At 29.3% G+C, this 25,258-nt stretch overlaps 2 protein-coding genes and 1 pseudogene across 6 annotated transcripts in view; all 3 read left to right on the top strand.

Moving 5' to 3' along the window:
- The window catches only part of LOC149891482 (lysosome membrane protein 2-like), a 40,530-nt gene extending 19,530 nt beyond the window's left edge, over positions 1-21,000 (top strand). For 3 of the 4 annotated variants that reach the window (XM_090078305.1, XM_090078306.1, XM_090078304.1), the window contains 7 exons: positions 57-126; positions 402-580; positions 2,945-3,063; positions 17,325-17,398; positions 17,609-17,666; positions 17,835-18,014; positions 20,567-21,000. In XM_090078305.1, the coding sequence (XP_089934431.1) occupies positions 57-126; positions 402-580; positions 2,945-3,063; positions 17,325-17,398; positions 17,609-17,666; positions 17,835-18,014; positions 20,567-20,590 (704 nt within the window). In that variant the 3' untranslated portion in view covers positions 20,591-21,000. The remainder of the gene's footprint in view (positions 1-56; positions 127-401; positions 581-2,944; positions 3,064-17,324; positions 17,399-17,608; positions 17,667-17,834; positions 18,015-20,566) is intronic. The other variant, XR_016449729.1, reaches the window with a different exon arrangement.
- The window catches only part of LOC145193210 (uncharacterized), a 145,863-nt gene that overhangs the window by 22,451 nt on the left and 98,154 nt on the right, over positions 1-25,258 (top strand). The window lies entirely within an intron of this gene.
- Positions 9,086-11,262, top strand: LOC149891485 (uncharacterized; annotated as a pseudogene). The gene is made up of 5 exons (XR_016449731.1): positions 9,086-9,406; positions 9,576-9,680; positions 9,751-9,909; positions 10,105-10,324; positions 10,421-11,262. The product of XR_016449731.1 is annotated as an uncharacterized LOC149891485 (transcript).

A 25,258-nucleotide genomic window follows, 5' to 3' on the forward strand; every position in this document is an offset into this window, starting at 1 on the left:
CTACTTTAGCGTAAAAAATGTTTTAAACTGTATTTTAAAAATGTTCAAAACTTTAGATGGCACTCATACCCAGCCTTTCCTTGAGCGCAACAGTCGAGTGTATTTGTTTACACCAGATTTAGCAAGGTGTGTTTTTGCAAAGTTTTTTTGGTGGCATATCAAGTATTTCTAATTTTAGTTGGGTAAACTGAACTTTTTTCTAATGGTTTTTTTTAATTTATTGAGCTTTGCTTCATTTGTTAAAAAGTTCAGTAACTTTGGTGTTACATTTCGTAACTTTAAAATGTAACTTTTTTAATTTAACAATTTAAAAACATTTTGTTATTTAACTTGTTTAAATTTTTTTTTTGAAAGTCTGCAGATTGTTAAAACTCACCTTAGCTCGTGTTTATTTTTTATAGATCTATATATGTTGAATATGAAAGTGATATAACGGTATTTGATATTACATTGTACCGCCATACAACCTCACAATGGTTGTTTATGAATAGCTCTGTGAATCCTGATAATCGGGCTTTTTGTGGACCGACAAAATGTTGGGGAACTGGTTTAATTCCTATTGGACAAACCCAAGAAGGAAGTAAGTCAAAAAATATATTTACAAGCACAATAATTTATACCAAGTTTCAGTTAAGTTTTATTTCAAATGTTTTTCCAGAGATTTTTTTTTTTTTTTTACTGCTTTCACTGTTTTTACTATCATCTTTAACTTTTGATTATTACTATTATTATCATTATTATTATTATTATTGCTGTTATTATTATTATTATTATTATTATTATTATTATTATTATTATTATTATTATTATTATTATTATCATTATTATTATTGTTATTGTTATTGTTATTATTATTGTTATTATTATTATTATTATTATTATTATTATTATTATTATTATTATTATTATTATTATTATTATTATTATTATTATTATTATTATTATTATTATTAGTATTAATATTATTATTATTATTATTATTATTATTATTATTATTATTATTATTATTATTATTATTATTGTTGTTATTATTATTATTATCATTATTATTATTATTATTATTATTGTTATTATTATTATTATTATTATTATTATTATTATTATTATTATTATTATTATTATTATTATTATTATTATTATTATTATTATTATTATCATTATTATTAATATTGTTATTGTTATTTTTATTTATATTGTTGTTGTTATTATTATTATTGTTATTATTATTATTATTATTATTATTATTATTATTATTATTATTGTTATTATTATTATTATTATCATTATTATTATTATTATTATTATTATTATTATTATTATTATTATTATTATTATTATTATTATTTTTATTACTATTATTATTATTATTATCATTATTATTATTATTATTATTATTATTATTATTATCATTATTATTATTATTATTATTATTATTATTATTATTATTATTATTATTATTATTATTATTATTATTATTTTTATTATTATTATTATTATTATTATTATTATTATTATTATTATTATTGTTATTATTATTATTATTATTATTATTATCATTATTATTATTATTATTATTATTATTATTATTATTATTATTATTATTATTATTATTATTATTATTATTATTATTATTATTATTATTAATATTGTTATTGTTATTTTTATTTATATTGTTGTTGTTATTATTTTTATTGTTATTATTATTATTATTATTAATATTATTATTATTATTATTATTATTATTATTATTATTATTTATTATTAGTATTATTAGTGTTAATTATTGTTATTTTTATTATTATTATTTTTATTGTTATTTTTATTGTTGTTTTTATTTTTATAAATATTGTTTATTATTTATTATAATTGAACACTTAACCTTCAACACATTTAAATTCTAATTTTTACTTTATTTTTAGAAATACATATTATAATTGTATAAATTATCATAATATATTGTAGCCACAATTAAAGTGTTTTAAGCAAATTTTGATTGACATTTAACCATATTCATTCTTCTAAGTTTTGTCAAAAGTTGGTTAAGACAATCTTATTTCTTATTTTTATATTATGCCTGAAATCCGATCCGATTCCAATTGAAAGTCCGATTGAAGTTTGATTGAAGTCCAATTTCTGAAAGTAATTGGATTGATACTTTTGTTGAAATCCAAAAAACCATCTTAAAAAAATTGTGGCAAATAAAGATTACACTTATGATAATTAAAAGTCAACTCTAGGTCTACCATGAGTTGGCTATCAGCATGTTGTGTTATTTTGATAGTAATGTTGTTCAAGTTGTCAATTGTTGTGTAAGTTGTCTCTTGAACCAACAGTAATAAAGTTTCAATTAAAGGAATATAGGGTTTAAACAAATTATGAAAATTATGGACATTATGGAAACATGGTGATAAAAACTTATGTCCTTTTATGAAATTATCCCATTTTAGTTCCAAGAGTCCCTTTTCTCTCATGTTCAATTTTACCCAAGTTGATGCAGATATAGTGTGAACTAAGGTGCTGTTGTTGATTGAAAAACAAAACTTAAAAGAGTTTCATTTTCTATTCATCTGGTTATTGTCTACAAGTATTCATTTAGTGATTGTCTACAGGTTATATATAATACCCTGAGTATTAAAGTTGTTAAGCTAAAAGAGGAAGCTTGAAGATTATTCATTAACAAGAATTGAAATTATGAATTAGTTTCTACATATAAACCAGTATTTTACTAATCTTGTGATAAACTCATAACAACTGCACTAACAAACTCTGACATCTGGCTTGAAACTTCTCAGCATCAATGAATTTCCTATAGAGAAAGTTTAATATGTCCACTTTTGTATGCAAGAGGGTGATAAAGAAATTATTATTTTTATGTTGGATTAATATTCTATTTAGGCTTTTCCTATTTTTTAAAAAGTTGAGATTTGTATAATTTAACTTTCAGATGCCCCTTTGTTTATGTCAAATCCACACTTCTATCAAGGAGATCAAAAGTTAATTGATGCAATTGATGGTCTTCATCCAAATAAAACTTTACATGCTACATTCTTTGATGTTGAGCCAGTAATCTTTTATTTCTTGATGTATAATTCAGTATAGTCAAGTAGTTATTTGCTACTGATTTTTTTAGGGATGTTTCAGAAGTTTTTTGCAAGTTAATTAGTAAATTGCTTGCTATTTAGTAATTATTAGATACTTTTCTAGTAACTATGTAACATGGTTTTTTTTAAACTTTTTATTATATTTGTAGATAAACACACAGATAATGATTGCATGAAATCATTATTTCTCTGAAAATGAATTACAATAAAAAAAACAATCAATTTGTACTAAAGTTTATTAGGAAATATGAAGACTTGAAATATCAAATGATATTTTTTATTTTACCTTCATTTAGGTATTTTGTTACAAATTTAATTTTTATTGGATTTTATGAGAATGAAATTAATTTTTTGTTAAATGTGTACAATTGTAATAGTCAAATTTAATAGTCAAGTTTTTCGATTTACACCCAGATGAGAATTAAAGCTTAAAAGTTGCATAGCATACCAAATAGTTAGGAAATAGTTCTCAAAGTATTAATCTATCAAATGGTTAGCAGTTGACAGTAGTTACATGCTTCAATGTTACTCAACCTTATGTATGCCAAGTAGAATGACTTAGTTTGGTTATTTTGAAAAAATTCTCAAGTACCAAAAGGACATATGTGATGTATGATGATAATATGATGTCTCTGGCTCAAAGAGGATCATTACCAGTTAAAAATGATAAATGTTATTTTTAATTAGGCAATACCAATCATTTTCAAAATGTTTATTTCTGTTTATTTGGACATAAATTCAGTATCATTGTTAGATTGAGGAGAGAAGAAAACTACTTCTTGTCAATACTACTTCTTGTTTGGGTGAGTTTTTTTACCAAAGAATTTCTCAGCATAAAATTGTTTGATTGTGCTATTCAATAAAGATGTCTTTTTTCTTATCAAGAATATTTGTTGAGCAATTTTATGAAAATGATGATGTAATGTATTGAGTGCACTCAATATGCAAAATTTATGAGTGCATAACAAAACAACATAATCCTGCTCATAAAAAAGAATTGCGTTTGATTTTTGTGCGGAACCTAAAAAAAAAGGTGTACACCAAACTTAGAAGGCCAAAAGTCTTGACCAATAACTGAGAAATGATTAAACCTAGGAAGCTTAAAAATGGAAAATATTTGTTAAAGAAAAAAAAGTTTGTGTTCTAAGTTCCTTCACGAGAGTGAAATGTGTTTGTAACAATGAGAAAAGTGTTTTTTTGTATTATTTTTCATTATAAGAAGTAGTTTTGAATTAAGTTTTTCCTCTCTCTTCAATCCAACATTATTTGATGCTAAGAAGATTACAATTTAAAAATTCACTTAAAAAGTTGCAACTATTATTTGTACAAATATTATACTGCAACAAAAGCAAGATATGCAATTATGTTTTATTTCAGAGCTACAGTTTCTAATTTAACTTAAGAACATTTTAAAAAAAGATAATAAGTAATAATTATATAATACTTATGGAATAGTTATATAAATTATTATATAAATGAATTATATAAATAAATTTATGTAAATAATTATATAGATAATTATATAAAGATAATTAATAGAAAAAACTAATAGTTATTATGGTTATTAGTAAATAATCAGAAATAGAGAAAGAAATAAGAAATGTGAGGCTTAACTTTAGTATTGTAAATCTCAAAAGAAAAAAAAGTTAACTATTACACCACAAATGATATGTAAATTGTAAAAAATGTAATTAAACTGATTGCATATATTTATATCATTTTAACTGACAAAAATTTGCAATAACAGGTAATCAGGTTTTTTTTTTAATCGTATAAATGCGTCAATTGTAAAAAATGTAATTATGATAATTACAAAAAAAAAAAACTCCACAAAACCTGAAAATCAAATTGTAAATTCATTTTTAGCATAATGTTGTCTTGGCTTTTAGTAAATAAATAAAAGTTCCAATAATGAAACTACCTATTATTCATTTTTAACAGTAGACACCAACGCGAAGGTAAGCCAAGCAGTCAATTAACACAAAACATTACAACAATAACACGTAACAAAAGGATATTTACACCCTTGTTCCTGGAATCCAGCAAAAATAACAAACCAAATTAAAATATGAAAGGCAAAGTTAGAAAACCAATTTAAAGTTAACTATATTTATCTTTTTACTAAACATATAAATACATAAAAGTATATTTGTTTTTATATTCAATATTAGTTATTCAATGACTTCAAATTTAGGACATAAAAACACCCTAGATTTAAAGATCAATGTTGCATACTCTCTCATACACATTACGCTAAACATTAACAGACATTAGTTTCCAGAATAATTAAAAAAGGCTAGACAACACAACCTAGCTCTAAAGCAGTAACACTGCCTGGCACTAAATGCTCCCAAGTCACACCTCTGCTCTAAGTACACCGCTTGGCTGGCAAGGTTATCAATCTTGCTCAACATATTGCCAAGTCACACTACTTTGAAAACATGGAAACAATATAATTTAAACATATATACAACTATAAGCAAATATGGTTTTATATAACATATAAATACATTTTATAACAATATTAAATGACAGATATATTTATCAAAAACTAGGAAGAAAAAAAAATAATAATAATAATAAATAAAGTTATACATACAAAATGTGCTCCCAACCTACAAACAGTAAATTTTCGAAATGAAAATCTAAAGACTGTAAATTAAGAACATAAGAAAATATAACATTTGTGTAACACTTTTCACCTACCATACCTTGAATGAGATGTTTATCAATTTTGAAAAACAAACTATTAAATGGTCTAGTTCTTGAACATGCAACATATAGTTGACCATGAGAGAAACACGGTTTTTTGAGAAATACCCCAACTCTATCAAATGTTTGACCTTGACTTTTATTAATTGTCATTGAATAAGCCAATCTGAGATGAAACTGATGACGTTTCAGAACAAAAGGTAAATTAGAATCTGATGGAGTCTACTGACTTCGAGAAACATAAACCCGTTTACCACCAGAAACACCTGTCAAAACCTCTGCATAAATATAATTATTTTGAGGAGCACAAACTTTCATTCGAGTATAATTGCACAACCTAGCTTTGAGATCTAAATTTCTAAGTAGCATAATTACACAACCAATTTTCAATTTTAAACAATGAGGTGGCATACCTGAAGGAGTTAAGCTGTTCAAAAACTCAATAGGAAAGTTATTTCTTTCATTAAGGTCATCAGTATCAATTAGATCAGCACTTAAATAAATTTTGACCTCATCTGGCAGACATTCAAGTGCTTCTTCATTGATTAATAATGAATCAACATTAGGTGGTGTTAAATTCACGCATTTAGAAAAATCATTTTGATCACAATCGATTCATTTCCTCTAATAATGCACTGGTTTGGTATTTCAATTCATCCAGGTATTGCTCCATTCCCAAGTTTTAGTAGCCATTGGGAAAACTCACTTTCTCCATCTTGTACTCTCATATTTTCAGTTAATGCAAACTTCTGCACCCATTGCCAATGCAAAGAACATTTTATACACAATTCTACTATTTCAGCTGGTTGTCCTCTTTTCACAACAGGAAGAATTTGCCTAAAGTCACTACCAAAAAGAATGATTTTTCCTCCGAATGGAAAGTTGTTGTTGCAAATATCTTTTAACAACCAATCAATTGTATTTAAGGCATGTTTAGGTATTATTATTCAAGCAAAAACAAACTAACTTGTCTTAAAAAATGCCCGTGTATAGAGTTAGGAGTTACATTACATGTGCTATTATCCAATATTGGAACAGGAAGTTTGAATAAGCCATACAATGTAGATCCATTTGTAAGAAGAGTTGCTGCTAAGAGTTGAGCAGATTTAAAGCCCCTACTTATAGTTTCAGCAATCAAATAATTACAAGTAAAGGTTTTTCCACTACCAGCTGGTCCATCTATGAAAAGCAATCTAGAATGTTGGTTTTCTACACTTGGTTGCTCATTCAGTGCAGCAAGGATAGCATTACATACATTTAATTGATTGACATTAAGCAACAGTCTCAACAGATTGTTGAACATTTTCATCAAAATTTTCTAGATTTAAGCCTATAAACTCATCAATAACAGGCAGATTGTAATCAGCCAGCATTTTACCACTTTGATTAATAATCTTTTCAATTTAATGAAGAGTAGCTTGTTCAGCTATTAGAAGTGGGACTGAGCAGTAAATGAAACCTTCCATCATAAAAGCTTTGTATGTATTCCAGAGATGTAAAGGATTGTCAGGTTCACAAAAGGTGAAAATAATTGAAAACAACTGTCTAATTTGCTTTGGCATAGGTCTTAAAACTGCCTCAGAAAGAGTATTCTGCTATTCAGTGTCATCTTGCAACAAACCTTTCAAAACACATGCTTTACGAAACGTTTCAAGGACAATACCATTAACAGCACACACATCCTCCTAAGATGTTGCTTCTTTTGATTGCAAAAGTAACAATCTAAGAAAAAACAGTTCTCCAGTTGGATTAACTTTATATATTCTCATTATCACCTTATTACCACCCCTTTGTCTAACCTTCCATTTACAATGTTTATCATTAAATATAAAGGATTGTCTACATACAAATAGCAATGTGCTCTTTCATTTTCAGTATTTAACTTAAACCATGCCGTTAGGTGCATATCACATTGAGCTCCACGATTAAAAGCCATTTCTTTAAAATACACTAATTGATTTTCAGGTAGATGTTTACCAAGTCACAGCACTTTGAAAACACGGAAACAACATAATATAAACATATGTACCAACTATAAACACAATAAATGTGTTTAAATGTGTTTATAAGGTTAAATATATACCTTATATACATATTTAAACACATTTTTAAAACAATTATATAACACATATTAACACATACACAAACAATAAAAAAACACTTTACATTATTAAAAAAACACATTGATAAAACAACTATAAAGCACTTATTACCACATACATATACATATCAAAAAAGCATGTATGCAAACAATAAACGTGTGCAAAAAAAATATTTTAAAATGATGAGAGAAAATTTAAAAAGATTCAAAGTAAACAAAATATATATTTACAAACAATACTCCTTACCTTCTTTTTTTTTCATAAGAATTGTAATCCTCATGACAAAATTTAACCTTTAGTAACAATAACATGCGACATGCCATAACAGTGTTGGCACAAAATTTTAATTTATTTTTCTAAATTTTCTAAAATAGAACAAAAATAGTTAATAGAATCACAGAAATTTAAAAGTATTAATAACCACTTTATGGAAATAGCATTACTATAACTTTAAATAACATCCATACCCCTATTTTCCTTCTAAAAAATAAAATATTAAAAAGAAAACTGCTAAAAGAAAAACTAAAGCAAACAAAATGTAAACGATTTAAAAAATTAAAATCCTTTCTACTTTAAATCCTTTCTACTTTATCTAATAAAAATTTAAATCCTTTCTACTTTATCTTAAAAAAATGTATATATAGCTATTTCATATATCGTATATACTCGTGTATAAGTCGAGAAATTTTGGACGAAGTATTTACTCTAAAACAGCAATTCAATAAACATTTTTTAATCAAAAAATAAGAAATACGAAAAAAAATTTCTAGGAACAAATTTGTTTTTTTTCTGACCCGCATATAAGTCGAATTGCTGTTTTAGAGTAAATATTTCATCCAAATTTTCTCGACTTATACACGAGTATATACGGTACTTACTTCAATTATAATATGATCTTAACGATGATCATTTATCTTAATATGATTCTTTATGTAATATATCTAAACTAATAATTAAATTCCAAAAGGAAAAAAGTTTTAACTTGCTTAAAAGATCTTTCTCCGATGACCACGTGCATTTAGAGAACGTGCTCTTTCAAAGCCTACACGGTTAGCCTTAACCAAATTTAGGTTTTCTGCATTGTGTCCAAATTAGTTTCAACGTTTTCTGAAAGAGTATATTTTACTGATCACTATGTATATAGTCCACCAAATCAGAAAACTCCTATTAAGTAATTATGGCATTTTTAAGATTTTTTCACGCCTTTTTTTGTCTTTTACACCCATCTTTAATCCGCCATTTTTTCTGCCACAAATTTAATTGCAAAAGACAATCATAGAACAAATTTTGTTTTAAAAAATGTTAAAAATCGGTAAATCACATCCTCAGACTATTTTAGATCATCAAAAGATTAGAGAAAAAGTATGTCTTTTGTGGTCGCAAATGTCATATGAAAATAAACAGCCAAAGCCATATAATTTCTAAATTTCAGAGCTGTTTTTCGGATTATAAAATTGCTGATGATCGATACCCTACTGGATTGTGTCCAAGGTTGGTATACTTAATGATTTTTAACTCAAAAAATATATAAAATATTACAAACTTAAAACCATTCACATAACTGAAAAACTGGATACCTTGTTGAACTCAAAGAAATAAGATTTGATAAATGAATCAAATCTCATTTTGCTTGGTACTGGCATATCTTTATCTTTTTAAGGTGTAGGGGTATAGTTGAAAGAACAAATGTTGTTGATCTCAGGCAGAAAATTAATTTTGACATTGACTGGTCAAAGATGACTATCCCGGCTAAAACAGGAAATGGGTAAAATGTTATTTTATTTGTATATCTGTTGTAAAGAAATATAAAATTATAATTTTTTATATAATTTTAGGAAACTAAAAACTTGCAGCTGTGATATATGCAAAATCGCAAGAGCGCAGGGAAGGATACCCCAGAAAAAATCTGGTTATAAAGAGTTTTAAATTGGCAGCTATTAGTCCGCGGTGTAGTTCTTGTTTGACTAATGTTAAAAGAGGATTGCGATATCAAGGTATTAGAAAAACCGTATTAATTTGCGTTACTTATAGAGAGATAAGTGAAAGAAATGTTAAGAATAATAAATCAAAACTGATAACTTTTAAATTTAAAAAAACCTTTGTAAGCTTTTGAACCTATAACCTTTTTAACAATGTAAAGTTGTCGAAACCTTTTTCATTCAGTTTCCATAGTTTTGTAACTTATTTAGATGTCAAGGAACAAATGGCTTCTCACGTTATTAAAGAAAAGCTATGTAGTGAAAGTGGTAATACCATTTCATTGAAGACAGGAGGCATGAAACTGAAACTATCTATTGGATCTGAGAATACTCCAAAAACAACCAATTTTACTCACAAAAATCTTCTTTATATTCAGAATTATCTTTCCTTAAGTAACCATCAAATGATAAAACTTGCTAATATGATAAGGTAAAATCACAATACTAATACAAATTTCATTCTGCACAATAAAATGATGCAATATTTGGAGTAAAACTTATTATATAAAAAAGTTAATAATTACAGAGTTGTTGAAAAAAGAAGAAACACTGTAGAACCTGGACTGAAAGACTGTGTCTCTGATTTGGATAGTTATCTTCTCCCATTATTTACCAAAGAAAATATTTTATTTGAATTTAAAAACAAAGATAAAACTTTGGAATATAAAAATATTACAGTAGCGTACTGCAATGATGTTACTCTTTTTGTTAAATTACTCCTGGATCTTAAATGTGTTGATTCTAAGAATCAGTTGCTAAAAGTTGCTGTTGACGGGGGAAGTAGTTTTATCAAATTTTGTTTAAATATAGTTAATCTCAATGAAATTTTTGAAAATTATGGCAAAGTTGAAATAGATTACCTTAAAACAAAACCGATAACAGCTTGCAGGTCTTTATATAAAGATGGTCTAAAAAAAATGTTTAAAGATTCGTCAGTAAATGCTTCATTTCTTCTTCTGGTAGCTCCAGAAATCCCAGAAAGATATTTAAATATTAAAATATTATTTGAAAAATTAAATCTTGAAAAAGTTGAGCACATTGTGGTATGCGACATAAAATTAGTCAAATTCTGATTGGTATATCTCCAAGTAGCAGTTATGTATGTGAGTGGGATAGAAGAGAAACTAGGACAAATGCTACATACAGAACTTTCGAGAGCTGTCAAAACAACTATACAAAACTCAAAGAATCTGGTTCAAAACCTCAAAGTGTGCACAACATTTTAAGAATTGTATAAACCTTGTATTAGTACATGGAAACCCCTCTGAATTTCTTTTAGATAGACTTGTTTTACCGGAGCTTCATATAATGGAGGGAACTATCAACCATGTAATGGATAACATGGAACGGATTTGGTCGGAAATGAATATGAAGAAGATTTATGAATAGCTGCAAATAATTAAGACTGGTCAGTATAGTGGAAAATTTAATGAAAATTCTTCTCAAAAAATTCTTAAAAAGTGGAAAGTCTTTAATGATAAGCTGCCAATTAAACTAAAGTCTTTTGGAGAATGCTTAAGGTTGTTAAACTTAGTTGTTGAGTCTTGCTTTAGATCCGGACTTGATGAAAACTTTCAAAAATATCGAAAATTTAAAAGCCTGCTATAAAAACTTGATGTTGGAACATGGTATTACTTTAACACCAAAATTTCATATCCTGTTCAATTATGTATCTGAATTATGTAAAACAAAAAAAATGGGACTTGGAGTTTATTCGGAGCAATCAGGAGAAAGTGTTCACTACCTCTTCAAAACTGCCTCGTGGAACCGGTACAAGGTGTCCACAAATAATTCTAATTATGGACTTAATTTAGTAAGGGCATTAAGTTCTTATAATGGAAAACATCTTGTTTCTCTTGGACATGTTGATCTAAATGTTGATATTTTTTAGTGATTCAATTCAAGAAGAAATAGTTTTTAATTTTATATTTGTAAATATTTTGATGATTTAAAACATTCCGATTATGTGATTATCCAGTCTTAAACTATGTAATATAACACAATACCATCTGTATTATTCATTTCCAATAAATTGTCTGTAACTTTTACAATAAAATTTTGAATCAAAACATGGCGGACCAAAAAATGGAGATAAACACTTGCAAAAAAAAGCGGAAAATAAAAGGCGCAAAAAATCTTTAAAATGTCATAATTACTTAACAGGAGTTTTCTGATTTGGTGGACTATATACAGAGTGATCAGTAAACTATACTCTTTCAGAAAACGTTGAAATTAATTTGGACACAATTCAGAAAACCTAAATTTAGTTAAGGCTAACTGTGCCTAGTAACTAATTCAAAGCCTAGTAACTAATGACAAAACAATGTTAAGCATTTCTGTAGGAATTATATTACAGTTAAATTATATAAATAATTATATAAAGATAATTAATAGAAAAAACTAATAGTAATCATGGTTATTAGTAAATAATCAGAAATAGAGAATGTAAGGCTTAACTTTAGCATTGTAAATCTCAAAAGAAAAAAAAGTTAACTATTACACCACAACTTTCATTCTAACATCTGTATTCACACACAATGGGTTAGGTAAAATTAACCAATTCGAGTTTTGAATGTACTTACTTTAAAAGTGGGTTAGGTACTTTTACTCTATCAGTTTACATATGAAACTGAAAGAGTTAACTCATTTCTTTCATTTGGTTTCAATAACTTATTTTTTTCAACATTTGTTTTCTTTAAAAATGTTAAAGAGCATAAATTTGTTGGATGTCAAGTATTGAAAGAAAAGGGCACCTATGATCCAATTAAGGTGAAATTAACTGATGACTCCATGATTAGGCATCTCATAGAATTTTTTATTCACAACAAAAGTTGAGTGGATAAAAAAAAATTGAATTAAAAAAAAAAGTTAAATTTAAACGAAGCTCTTTTGATTGCTTTTAGAGTTTTTAAAAAATTAAATTGAATTAAAAAAAAAAAGTTATAAAAACTTTTTTGCAGAATATAGCCAAAGAATGAATAAATGGTAAGATAATCCTGATGATCCAGGAACCAGTACATCTGGTACATGTGGAAGAAATGATTTTCCAAACATTATTGGATTCCAAAAAGTAGTTGTAAAAATATTTAGAGATGGCAAAAAAAAGAAACCACAAAAACAATGCCTTGTTTTTGCATTTCAGAAGATAAAGTTTAAACTGTTTTCTGTGCCAGTTCTGTAATGTGCCCCTTCATAAGGGAGAATTATTTTTTACATACCACATATTGCAAAATTATTAGTGTTGTAAATATTTTTAAAAAACATTAAAATAGTTATGTTTTATTGTTATAATAAATTATAAATTATAACTTTTTGCAGTTTTATGAAATATTATTGAAATATGTCAATGTAGACTTCAAAATAGACTTCAAACATGCAATTTTTTGCAATTTTTGCCCAATTTTTTAGAAACTGTATTTTTTTTAAAAACATTCAAAATAAGGTTTACCAAAACTCTAAAAAAGGATGCTACACCACATAAATATTGCAAAATGCAGTTTATCATTTTCCAAACTTGTTTTTACCAAATTCTTGCTGCCATAGAAACTCAGCTAGCTATGATTGAAAAAGCAGTCCACCTGTTTTAACAGCACAACTACTTCACTCACATCCTAATGTTTTCGCTGAGTACGCACAGTTTTCAATAAGCTGAGTATGCACAGTTTTCGATAAGCTGAGTATGCACAGTTAAGTGATTGGAATCAACAAAGTTCCTTTGGTAGATTTTAAATGGTATTTATATACCCAAAGAGGACATTGGGTATATAAATACCATTTAAAATTTACAGAGTATCAACATGAGATGTCTAACATCAGAGATTATTCAACTGCCAGGTAAAATTAATTGTTCTTTTATAGCCCTATTTCTTGATGTCTATCAGGCACCTCTACGAGACAGCAGCCTTCTGAATGGTGTCTAAATGATGCTCACAAATTTCTCTCAAAAAGTTGCACTAGCTTTTTTCAAACGGCTTTTTTTCTGGAGACGCAAAACTAAAATATTGAGAAACAGGTTACTGTTTTTAAGGGGTTACTAGGGTTTAACAGGTTACTGTTTTTAAGAAATCAACAATAGTGCACATTTTAACTAAAAATGTCTGCATTTAAAAATCATTAACATAGTTTGCCACTAATTGTTGTCTAGCTTTATAGTGCAAAAAAGTAAAAAGCATTAATGAACTCTGCAAAGAATAAAAGTCTTGTCGTTTTTATTTCAAATAAAGTTTGTGTTATAGGTAAAAATTTTTTCAAATTGAAGTGAACTCTTATTAAAGGTTTACATATTATTCATTAAAAAATTTAAAAAAATATGCTTGGTTTCTTTATAGTTGATACACAAATCATATGACCAGTTGAAACAATTTGCAAGAATTAATAGTGAAGTAACCAGCATAAAAAACACAGTTTAAAAAAACAGAAGTTTTGATAAACCTTAAAAATTAGAATAGATGATGTAGCCAAAAAAGGTCGGACACTCAGTGCAAACTAAGCAAAATAATTCTTGAAACAAATAATCATTTAAGCTTTGGTTTTAACTGATAACTTTTGGTTTTAATAGTTTTGTTTAACATTTGATTTGTCAATGTAACATTTCCTTTCTACATTTTTTTTCTGGATATTTATGCATATGCATTTGCGGTGTAATGGTTACTTTTTTTTCTCAAGATTTATGATGCTAAAGTAAACCCTTACCCCACCTTTATGTACCAATATATAACTGTCCATTGTTGTATAAAAGTATATAGCTGCTATGTTATATAGCACCAGTGTAGATTAAATAAAAAACACTTTAACTCAATCTTTCTTTTTGTTTGTTTTTTTCCATGTATCTATGTGTATTAGGGTAATAACTATTATCATTATTTTTTGTTACGAAACTGAAACCCTTTACATTAGAGGAACAATTGTAGGTAGATGACAGTAGCAACATCAGTTTTTAAAAAAATTGAAAAAAGTTCCCCCACCTTTTTATTTTTTTTTGTGCGCACATCGCACAGTTTGACTATCGGTTTCAATTTCACACTGACTTTTTATATGACGTTCTATACTGCTTTTAAGCACATTCCAGTCAGCTGTTTCCATTTGTCTATAAACTAGACATTTACAGATGGTTGTTAGTTTAGTAGTTTGTTAATAGATGTTGTTTATTATCTTTGTTTTGAATATATTCACTTACACACTTCACACGGTATTTTGCTATACTATGTGAAGTGTGAACTCGTTTGAATATTTTTGTTTTCAGTGCAAGATTGTCAATAAAATGTCTTATAGAAATTCCAGCAACAGTGTAAAGTCAAACAGGTATATTTGGATGAAGAATCTATCCTCTTTTTATAAACAGAAAAGAGATCCCAGTATTCCATCTGTTGAAAAGCTAACCAATCTCACACGGATGCCTGAACTGTCGAATTCTTGGAAACTTCACTTTTCTGTTCAACAGCAAAAAACGGCGACTGAATCGAATCAAAATTATGATTACGGATATAGAATTGCTCAGGAGGGAAATTCTAGACTTTCCACTATTATCCAGCGCACTCATCAGAAAGAAGCTCAATAGTCTGATTGATCGATATGACAAAAACAAAAAGAAACCGTCTGATAAATTCACTGCAACACTTTCTCAGTTATTTGATGTCACTAACGTTAATGGAGAATGGAAAAGCACGGAGGATAAAGAGCTCTACCAGAGGCAAGTTGAGAGTGGAGGAAAGATTGGTTATTCAATGATCAAACAAGCCCCTTTGGAATCAATCCACCCAAGAAAACGAATCCGACTATCAACAACTCAACCTCAAGCCAGCTCTTCTCAATCCCAACCCACACAAACACATGAAAGTGACTCAGAATCTTCGGATTCTGAAACCTCTGATTCTTCACCCGAGTCGCCAACCTCTTCTTCCACGTCATCTTCTCCTGAATGCAAACCAAAATACCAAAGATCAAGCACTACAACAGCGGGTTTACTAGTACTGAAAAACAACATTTCTACACATAAAGCACATGACGTTCTTGCAACCATTGCTGAACATGGTCATGATGTGCCGGTTCCAAGTCAGGCGGGTGTCTGGAAACAAGTAATCTCTGAAGGACAGAAAATGAAAACCAAAATTGTTCAAAAACTTCAAAGCAATGATCCCTATTGTCTCCAGTTTGATGGTAAAAGAATGCAAGGGGAAGAGTATCAAGTTGTTCTGCTGAAAAATTTGACAACCGAAATCGAACTCGGTATTCTTAAATGTGAGAGTGGTTCTGTCGCGGCCATTCACAAGGAACTTCATCAGCTAATTGATGAATATGATGCTTGGGAAAATATTTGCATGATAATCTGCAACACGACCGCAGTAAATACTGGTTGTTTGCACGGGATTGTAAAGCTCATACAGGATGATGTCTTGAGCAAGGGGTTTCAGAAGCCACAATATATTGGCTGTCAGCACCATGTGCTCGACCTCCTTCTGAAGCATGTCATGGATTTTCTTATTCAAGAGCCAACAACCAAACCAGAACTCAACTATTCCTTCATTAACAAATTAACAGAAAACTCTGTCTCTCTTCAGGCTGATTACCACCTCGTTACTACAGATGATGTTAACACAGGCGAGAACCCTGGATGGCGAGATGATTTTAAGTTCTTATTTGAACTATGTCAGGCATATCGTCATTACAAAACAACTTCACGTTGGCCTATAATCAGCTGGAAGAAACTCCCAAATTTACACCAGGCAAGGTGGAACTCACGTGCGATATATGCTGTTATAGCATTATTTCTGATACCAGAGTGGCGCAATATCCTCACTCCAGTATGCGACTTCATCTGCTATGAATGGGCAAATGCTTGGTTCCATTCGCAACACTACAATGAAGCGTCCTTCAACGAACTGTTTACCTCACTCATGAAGATAAAATGCAAGAAAGCAGTTAAGTGTTTGGAGACGCATTGGTCAGTCAAAGAGTCATTAACTGACATTCCCAGATCTAACCAAATTGCTGAAAGTGCTGTAAAACTGATGGAGGAACTTCATGCGAAATCAAGAAAAATTGAATTTTTGAACCTGAAGTTCATAGCAAAAACTATTTTTTAAACATTTTTTGTACATTTTGGACAAATTGCTAGCTGTTCTGTATCTTATTTGTTAAAAAGTTGCTTAGTTATTACTAATACTCTTTTGAATAAAGCAAAAAACACGTCGTTTTTTAAAAAAAAAATTATTTAGTCACTTTTTTCTTCCGAAGAGGGGGGGGGGAACTTTTTTAAAAAAAATCAAAAATGCAATTTATATTCTTTAATTACTCATAAACTTTCCTCGATTGCAAGTGGTTTCATAAAAAAAGTTTTTTTGTTATCACACTAATGTGTATATATGCAAATTTACTAATTCATTTACATGTATTTAGATTGATAAAAATATACTATTTTCAATTACTTCTAGATAACTGGTATAGTGATGCAAGCTCACATGCGTTTGCAGATGAATGTACTAGCTCAACCGGTGCCTTTTATTACGTATGTTTTAATTATTTTATTTTGCTAATGGTAGTGACACCCAAATGACAATAATGATGATAATTGTAAATGTGTTTATAATGATGGTTGCTCTGATTGATAAAACAGTGAACTAAAAATATGTAGGAGTATGTCATGGATAACTTTTTTAGCATTAACTCTTTTTTAGATATCTCGTTTTGAACTAATTTAAATTTCTTCCCCCTTTAGCATAACAGAAAAGATTCACGAAGAAGAATTATTTTTACCTATCTTTTACATGCATGAGGTTATACATACGTTTTTGATGATAACTTTTAAAAAACAAGAAACATTTATAAAGGATTTATGAAAAGTTTACAAAGAATTTGAAAGAATTTATAAAGCATTTTTAATCTATAAATTTTACATTGTTTTTTTATTATTGTTTTATTATATGTTGGTTTTTTAAATTCAGCTTGCTACAATTGATCAGAGTACTGCAGAGAAGTTTAAAAAAGGAGTCATAAAACCAAAGCTATATTTAGAGATTGGTTCCTACTGCATTCTTGGTATCGGTATTTTAATAATGTCGGTTGTAATCGGGGTTATTTCTGTAAAAGCTTGTAAAAATAGCAGCAGCTCTAGTTACACTAAGGTACTTTTTAGTTATTTTGAATTTGTCTCTTGAATTTGAATTTATTTAAAATGCTTTTGTGTTTTATATTCAAAAAAATAAAGAGTCCACAGGAAAAGCAGCAGGCTGACAAATTTCCACTTTTGAGATCAAAAGATCAGTATAATCAATATTATTAAGATCAATATAATATTGCAGAATTTATAATTAATACAAATAATGTATAAATAATATAAATAATACTGCAAAATTAACGCACTACTTATTACACATTTCGATTTATTTTAATTGTCGTCAATATTATTATATATTTTGACAAACATGTTAAGAATAGAACACATGAACACAATTATTTCAATGATAATAATAAAATTGACTTTGAGGATGGTGAAAAAAAAGAACTAAAACCAAAAATATGGTTCGTTTAACAAAATAAAGTAAAATGATTATTATTGTTATGCACACTAATACAGCTTAAATTGAAACATTTTTGACTCATCAATAACTAGTGTTACCACCTCTTGATGTTATTACAGCCTGACAGCGCTGTGGCATATATTCGATTAGAGATCTAATCTTCGAGCTTTATATTGGGACCAGTAGCTGCTGCCAATATAAAGCACGAAGTCTTATGGTATCTTGACTAACAGCAGTTGCATGAGCCTCAGCAAGTTATATTTGGAGATTTCGTACAGTAGCGAACTGTTCTCTCAGTGTTCGAAGCATTAAAAGTCGGTCCTCCACGGTAGCTCGTGGTCTGCCTTGGCCAAGTCGTTTAGCGTGATCATTGGTCTCTTCAAACCTTTGTAGAACCCTACCGACCGTTGTATGAGACACTCCAAATCTTCTACCAAGTTGGCGATTTGTTAATCCTTCGTTGGACAAAGTAACAATTGCAACAGATTTATCACGACTTAGATTTCGTCTTGAACGCTGCATTGCGAACAGATGTGTTGCTCAAATTACAGTTATCTTTTCTACTGTTAAAACAATTTAAAACCAATACATACTTTGGTTTTAGAAGTGAGGTTTAATTTCAGCAAAATATGCTACTTACAAAAAGCTTCTATAATTTCGAAATTAAGTAAGGGCAACGGATTAAAACCTACAAAAGGCATAACATTATCATCATTGTAATTGATAAATCTGGGAAATACATAATAAGTCGAAATTTGTATGTGGTGCGTTAAATTTGCTGTGTATATTCAAATAATTAATTAAGTAACCTATAAATAATTAAGTTAAGTAATCTATGAACTAATTCACTATCACCTACTTATAGTTTTGACTGAAATATTAAACGATGTTTTCTTATCTAACAAAAGTTATGAATTTATTTAAATCCAAAGAAATAAATAGAAATCAGTCCTTACAAAAAATTTTTTTTTTCATTACTGTTATTAGTGGGAAAAGTCTCTGCCAGTCGTTTTAGGTCTTGTTGACTCGATTTCGTGTTTTATGTTTTACATTCTTCAACTCCACATCTGATGGGAGAAGGTAAGATAAAATGGAATGATTTCATAAAAAAAACCTCTTAATAATCTACAACCAATCCATGCAGTGAACAGTTGCGCCAAATGAGGAGTCAATCCAAGCTCAAATTATTTGCCATCTGGTAGAGGTGAAGAGCGTTATCAGAATGTGCTTTAAGTTGCTGAACAGGGATAGAAAGCAGCAAACACATCTGCAAAAAAGCAAAAGAGTTGCAAAACAACTGAACAGTTTTTAAATTTTTGTGAAAGTTTGATTTGTCATGCAGAAGTTTCTCATGTTTTTTCTGGTTTGAACTTAAAAAGTACAAAGAAAAAAAGTTAAAGCAGTTCAATTGCAAATAATATATTTTTAACTGTTTTAAAACTCTGGAATTTACCAAATGCACCCTGTGATCTTAAGAAGGATATAAACTAAAGCAAGTGTTTTGTAAAATATGTATCGCTTTACAAATTATTTTTGTATACATTAGAAAAAAACATTTTGGTCCAAAGTCTCATGGCCACTTTCAGTTTATTCTTAAAGATAAAACGTATACTTTTAGCGTAACGACTTTTTAAGCTCAGATTTTTATTCACCGTTATGTTACCAGATACCAGATACCAGATTTTTATAACCTTTATGCAACCATTATGTTGCATTATGTTTTTTTTTGTGCACCTATTCAGTAATTTTATTGGAATCCATATTCTGGCTTTAAGAATGCTAAAGCTGAATCAGCCTATCTTTGACAAAGGACATCTTCAGAAGTATTGCGGGTTAAATTTTGGGACTATTTCTAATTCGTGGGTTTGTACAACCTGTAGTAACATGAAACGTTGAGAGATCGCTTGCTTGGTTTGATATTGAATGACCCTTGGAGAAAGGAAATCCGAGTTTGATTTTTTTCTTAAAAGAACCGAAATCAGAAATCAACCTAATTTTATAGAAGCGTAGCCTAAATTTTTATTATTTTATATAATAACTCAAATCATAAGCGAAAATAAAATAAAAAAAACTTTTAAAAAACTCGCAGCAGAATCTGATTATTTGTTTTTATTTTTATAAAGGATTTTTAATCTGTAAATTATAATTACATTTAGTTGTCGAAGTCTGATGCGGCATAAACTGGTTTCCACATTAAACAACCATGTTTAATTCAATCAACATATTCTTTGATATTTTATATCGGTACTTTTTATCATTACACCGGGGCCTTTTTCTGATGCTAGGAAGATTTTATAGAGTTTTTGTTATGGTAGTTTTTTTAATCTTTTTTTAAATCATTTTGATGGCATATATGTCGAAAAAAACTATACAATTAAAAACTCCTGAGTAACCTCCTGGTATAATGCATGTGCAATTTTTCTTTCATTTTGTCAAAAAAATGACATTTAGAGGAATTGCAAACTACAAGGCTTTGTGTTTTTTAATTCATGTCAATTCTAACGGGTTTTATATTTGAAAATTCAGAATATGTATATTTGTAAGAGATTTTTTTAACAACGAAATTAAAGAAAAAAGTTTTTTTATTTAGTGAAAATGAGTTCTCTTGTAAATTGTTTAATTTCAAAAGACGATAGTTGTTAGCAAAATATTGTTAAAAAAAGAATATGAAGCAAGCAAAAGAATTCTTTACTCTTGCTCATGCGAGAGTTGATATTAATGCTTCTAGAAATCTTGTTGACCTATATATTCTTGAAGGAGATCCCGATAGAGCATTATGCAGGCATGAAAGGTCTCTGCAAACTGCTACGTTTCCCCCAAGCATACAACTATTTATATCTTTTACTATGTATATTTATTTTAAGATCAATTAACAAAACTCGTTTTATACAACCTTAAATTCGATGGGAACTCAAATTTTTCGTGTCTATTTCATTTTTGTGCGCATTTCTAAAATGCGATCCTTATTCACGTAATTCGTATTACGTAATTACGCAATTATCACTCTCAACAGTTCCCTCCTGTTTGGGATAGAGGAAAGACTTACGAAGTTTTCGTAACTTCGAGTAATTTGCTCGAAAGGTTCGTTATAGCTTACGTAAATCAATTAATTTGCTGGAAATTTTCGTTAAAAACTACGAGAACCATAAATTAATTGATTACAATCCTTAACCGTTAAATTGTTACAAAATTTCGAAACTGACTATTCTCATGATAACAGTGATCGAAGATTTTTCTACAAACCCATTCGTTACTAACGTACTATTAAAGAATGTTATAAACATAGATTAGAACAATTCCACTTTTATTGAAGTTGCCGTAAAAATGTTTAGAATATTAAACTATGCGAAAAATGTTAATCTTGTTTGCACATACAGTAGGTACGTGTGTAAAAATTTCAAACCCTTCATAGTATGAAGTTTCAAGTGATAAGTATAAAGTTAAGGAGGCACCCCAACGTACTTTACAAAATCATTTTCATATCCAATTATGAAAAATACAGATACTGTGTTTTGACGTTGTACAGCTGAAATGTGCAAAACGATTAAAAAACGTAACTAAAAAAGTTTCGAATTAAAGACACAAAGTATTTTTAATGATTAAAACGTAATAGTAAAATTTATAATAAAATTTTATAAAACATGCATAAAAAAATATCGCGTTTTTTTTGCAATATTTACAATAATTATATATCTTTAAATACATTAAAAGCCTCAGCGTTTTCGCTTTATTTTTATCTTTACTAATGAATTTCAATGAAAGATAAATATATAAATAACAGTTCTAATAAAATATATCATTATAATGAATGAAAAAAACAAATATACTGAATTCTCTACTGTCAAAAACCGCCCCTCCCCCTAATACTATGTAACGGAAGTGGAATTACATACCTCCACTGCGTGGAATAATAGGGTATGTGGTCATGAATATTTTTTGATGAAATTTGGCAGGCACATAGAAAATAGATCTATACAGTTGACTGAAAAATTTCAAATATGTACCAACATGCCTTCAATATCAATGCAGTGCCAGAACAGGAACACAATTTTAAATAGCAATAAAAAAAACTGAAAAATTTATTACACGTAAAAAAAAACTATAATTTATTCAACATAAAACATTCTACTTTTTTAATAAAGTCTAAGCTGATATAAAATTCTAAAAAAAAAGACAAATAAATACATTACCACACCGACTTCGAGCACGCTGTGAAAAAAAAGGTCACAGTTTTTGTCTTTAAAATCGGTGCCGTAAAAACCCAGATACGCACGTACCTACATACAGTATTGGACAAAACATTTGCAACCAAATAATGCTAATTTAGTTTCTTTATATAAAAGTGCTGCATTTTTTCAATTTAGAGAAATAACTATGTTACTGTTTAGAGACAAAGTTCTTTAAGTTTTATTCATCACAAAGTTCATTATTTGTACACGAAAATTAATAAATTAATCAAAAGTATTAAAAAAAGTTGATTTCCTTCTGGACAAAACAAGTGCAACTCGACAAAATGTTGACCAAGCTGTATTTCGCTATCAATATTTCGTGGCGAATCTTTTGTTGTCGATCACAGCCTTGCATCTTCGACGCATAGATTCGATCAGGTGATCAATAAAACTTTGTGGAATCGCTGCCCAGACCTTTTGGATTTGTTCAAACAGTTGATCCTTATTACGAACACCTTCACGATTAATTCTGCGGTTGACGATCTCCCACAGGCTCTCGATAGGGTTGAGATCCGGAGATTGAGGCGGACAATCCATGACCGATAGGTGGTTGTCTTGAAACCACTGCTTGACTACTTTTGCAGTGTGTTTCAGATCGTTGTCTTGCTGAAAAACCCATTTTATTGGCATATTCCATTCAGCATGAGGTAACATAACATCTTTCAGGATATTTTTATACATGAAACGGTCCATTATTCCATCGTTTCGATGTATTGGACCTAGACCGTTAGCAGAAAAACACCCCCAGACCATTACATTGCCTCCACCATGCTTCACGGTCTTATGGCAGTAACGTAAATCGAGGCGTTTTCCGGCCGGTCGACGTACACGGCAAATGCCATCGCTCCTAATGATGTTGAACTTCGATTCATCACTGAACAGGACAGTTCGCCATTTCTGCACATTCCAGTCAATATGAGATGTAGCAAACAGGAGTCTTTTCTTCTGGTTTTTTAGTGAAATCAGCGGTTTCTTTGCAGGGCGTCGAGAAAATAATCCGGCTTCAACAGCACGTCGTCTGATTGTTCGGTCCGATACAGGCAGCTGTAATTGCTTTTGTATCTCGACTGTTGATATCCAGGGATCCTTCTTGACGGATCTGACGATCATAGAATCCTCTCTAGAAGTGGTGGAACGTGGTCTTCCACCTTTATTATCTGTTGCCAACTTCCCCGTAGAACGATATTTGAAACATAGCTTGATGCAAATACTTTTTTGTGACATTCCACTTACATAATCGCCAATAATTTTCTTTCTTAGTTCCAATCCAAGACTGTCGGGAGCCATTTTTGCACTTGAAGTCATACAAATAATAAAAATTAATAATCACGCTTCTCAAGGCTTACCGTGTTACATTTACCTTGTGATGATACAATAATGCTCTGTGGAACACAACGTCTTGGTTGGATGTGAACTGTATTGATGTAATGAAACACTTGTTGTATTTCACTTCTTGTATTGATGTTCTTCGATAAAACACTTTGATAAAACTCACTTCGATAAACTGTCTTGATAATACTGACTGATTGACTTCCATATACTGGCTGAATTACATGTCAATTTACATGTCTTTTATATAGTAAAATGAATCTGTGTAAACCTGTTCTGGAAAATTCTAGATGCTTCTTTTCGATGCTTCTGGAAGCTTCTGGATGCGTCTGGATGCTTCTGGATATTTCTGGATGCTACTGGATGCTTTTAGATGCTTCTTCTGGAAACTTCTAGAAGCTTCTGCATGCTTCTGGCAACTTCTGGATACTTCCTTGAGATCTGGGCTCTGTGAAGGCCATTCAAGAACTCTGACATTTCTTGATTGAAAATATTCCTTAACAGATCTGGCACAATGCTTTGGGTCATTATCTTGTTAAAAGATCCAATTGCGATTCATTTTGTCCTTTGCATGGGGCAGCATAATGTTCTTCGTTATGTCTAAATAAACTCTCTGGTCCATAATACCTTCTATGCGATGAATGGGACCCAGGTTGTCACGACTAAAACACCCCCAAACCATAATATTTCCTCCTCCATGTTTAACAGTAGGTAACTGATATTTTGGATTGAATCTATCTCCTATTGGACGTCTGACATATCTAATTCCGTCACTACTGAATAGCATAAATTTTGATTCATCGGAGAAAAGAACTTTTGACCAATCATTAACTGTCCAGCTGAGATGATCTCTCGCAAATTTTGTTCTGGTTCTTAAATTTCTCGCAGATATAAGAGGTTTCTTAACTGGACGGCGACCATACAGATTACTTTATCGCAATCGACGTTTAGTTGTATCAACGCCTCAGTTTGTGACATGAAACTAATGCATAATTGAATTAAGTTCGATAGCAGTCATGTGAGGATTATTCTTGCAAAACCTTACTAATAATCCATCAGCCTTTTCAGTTGTAACTTTAGATCTTCCAGAGCGAGGCTTGCTTTCAATAGTTTTGCGCTGACGAAACCTTTTCATAATGTGACATATTCCTGGTTTAGAAACATTGTAATGTTCAGAAATCCTTTTGTAAGTCATTATTTTCCCCACAGCTTTTATAATTAGTTTCTTCATTTCATCTGAAACTTCCTTAGCCTTTCCCATGTTTTTAAAATATCACTACATAATTGAAT

Source organism: Hydra viridissima, unplaced genomic scaffold (genome assembly GCF_058129835.1).
Source record: "Hydra viridissima isolate aposymbiotic clone 2 unplaced genomic scaffold, HvirCarnegie_v1 scaffold_2, whole genome shotgun sequence".
Classification (NCBI taxonomy): Eukaryota; Metazoa; Cnidaria; class Hydrozoa; order Anthoathecata; family Hydridae; genus Hydra; species Hydra viridissima.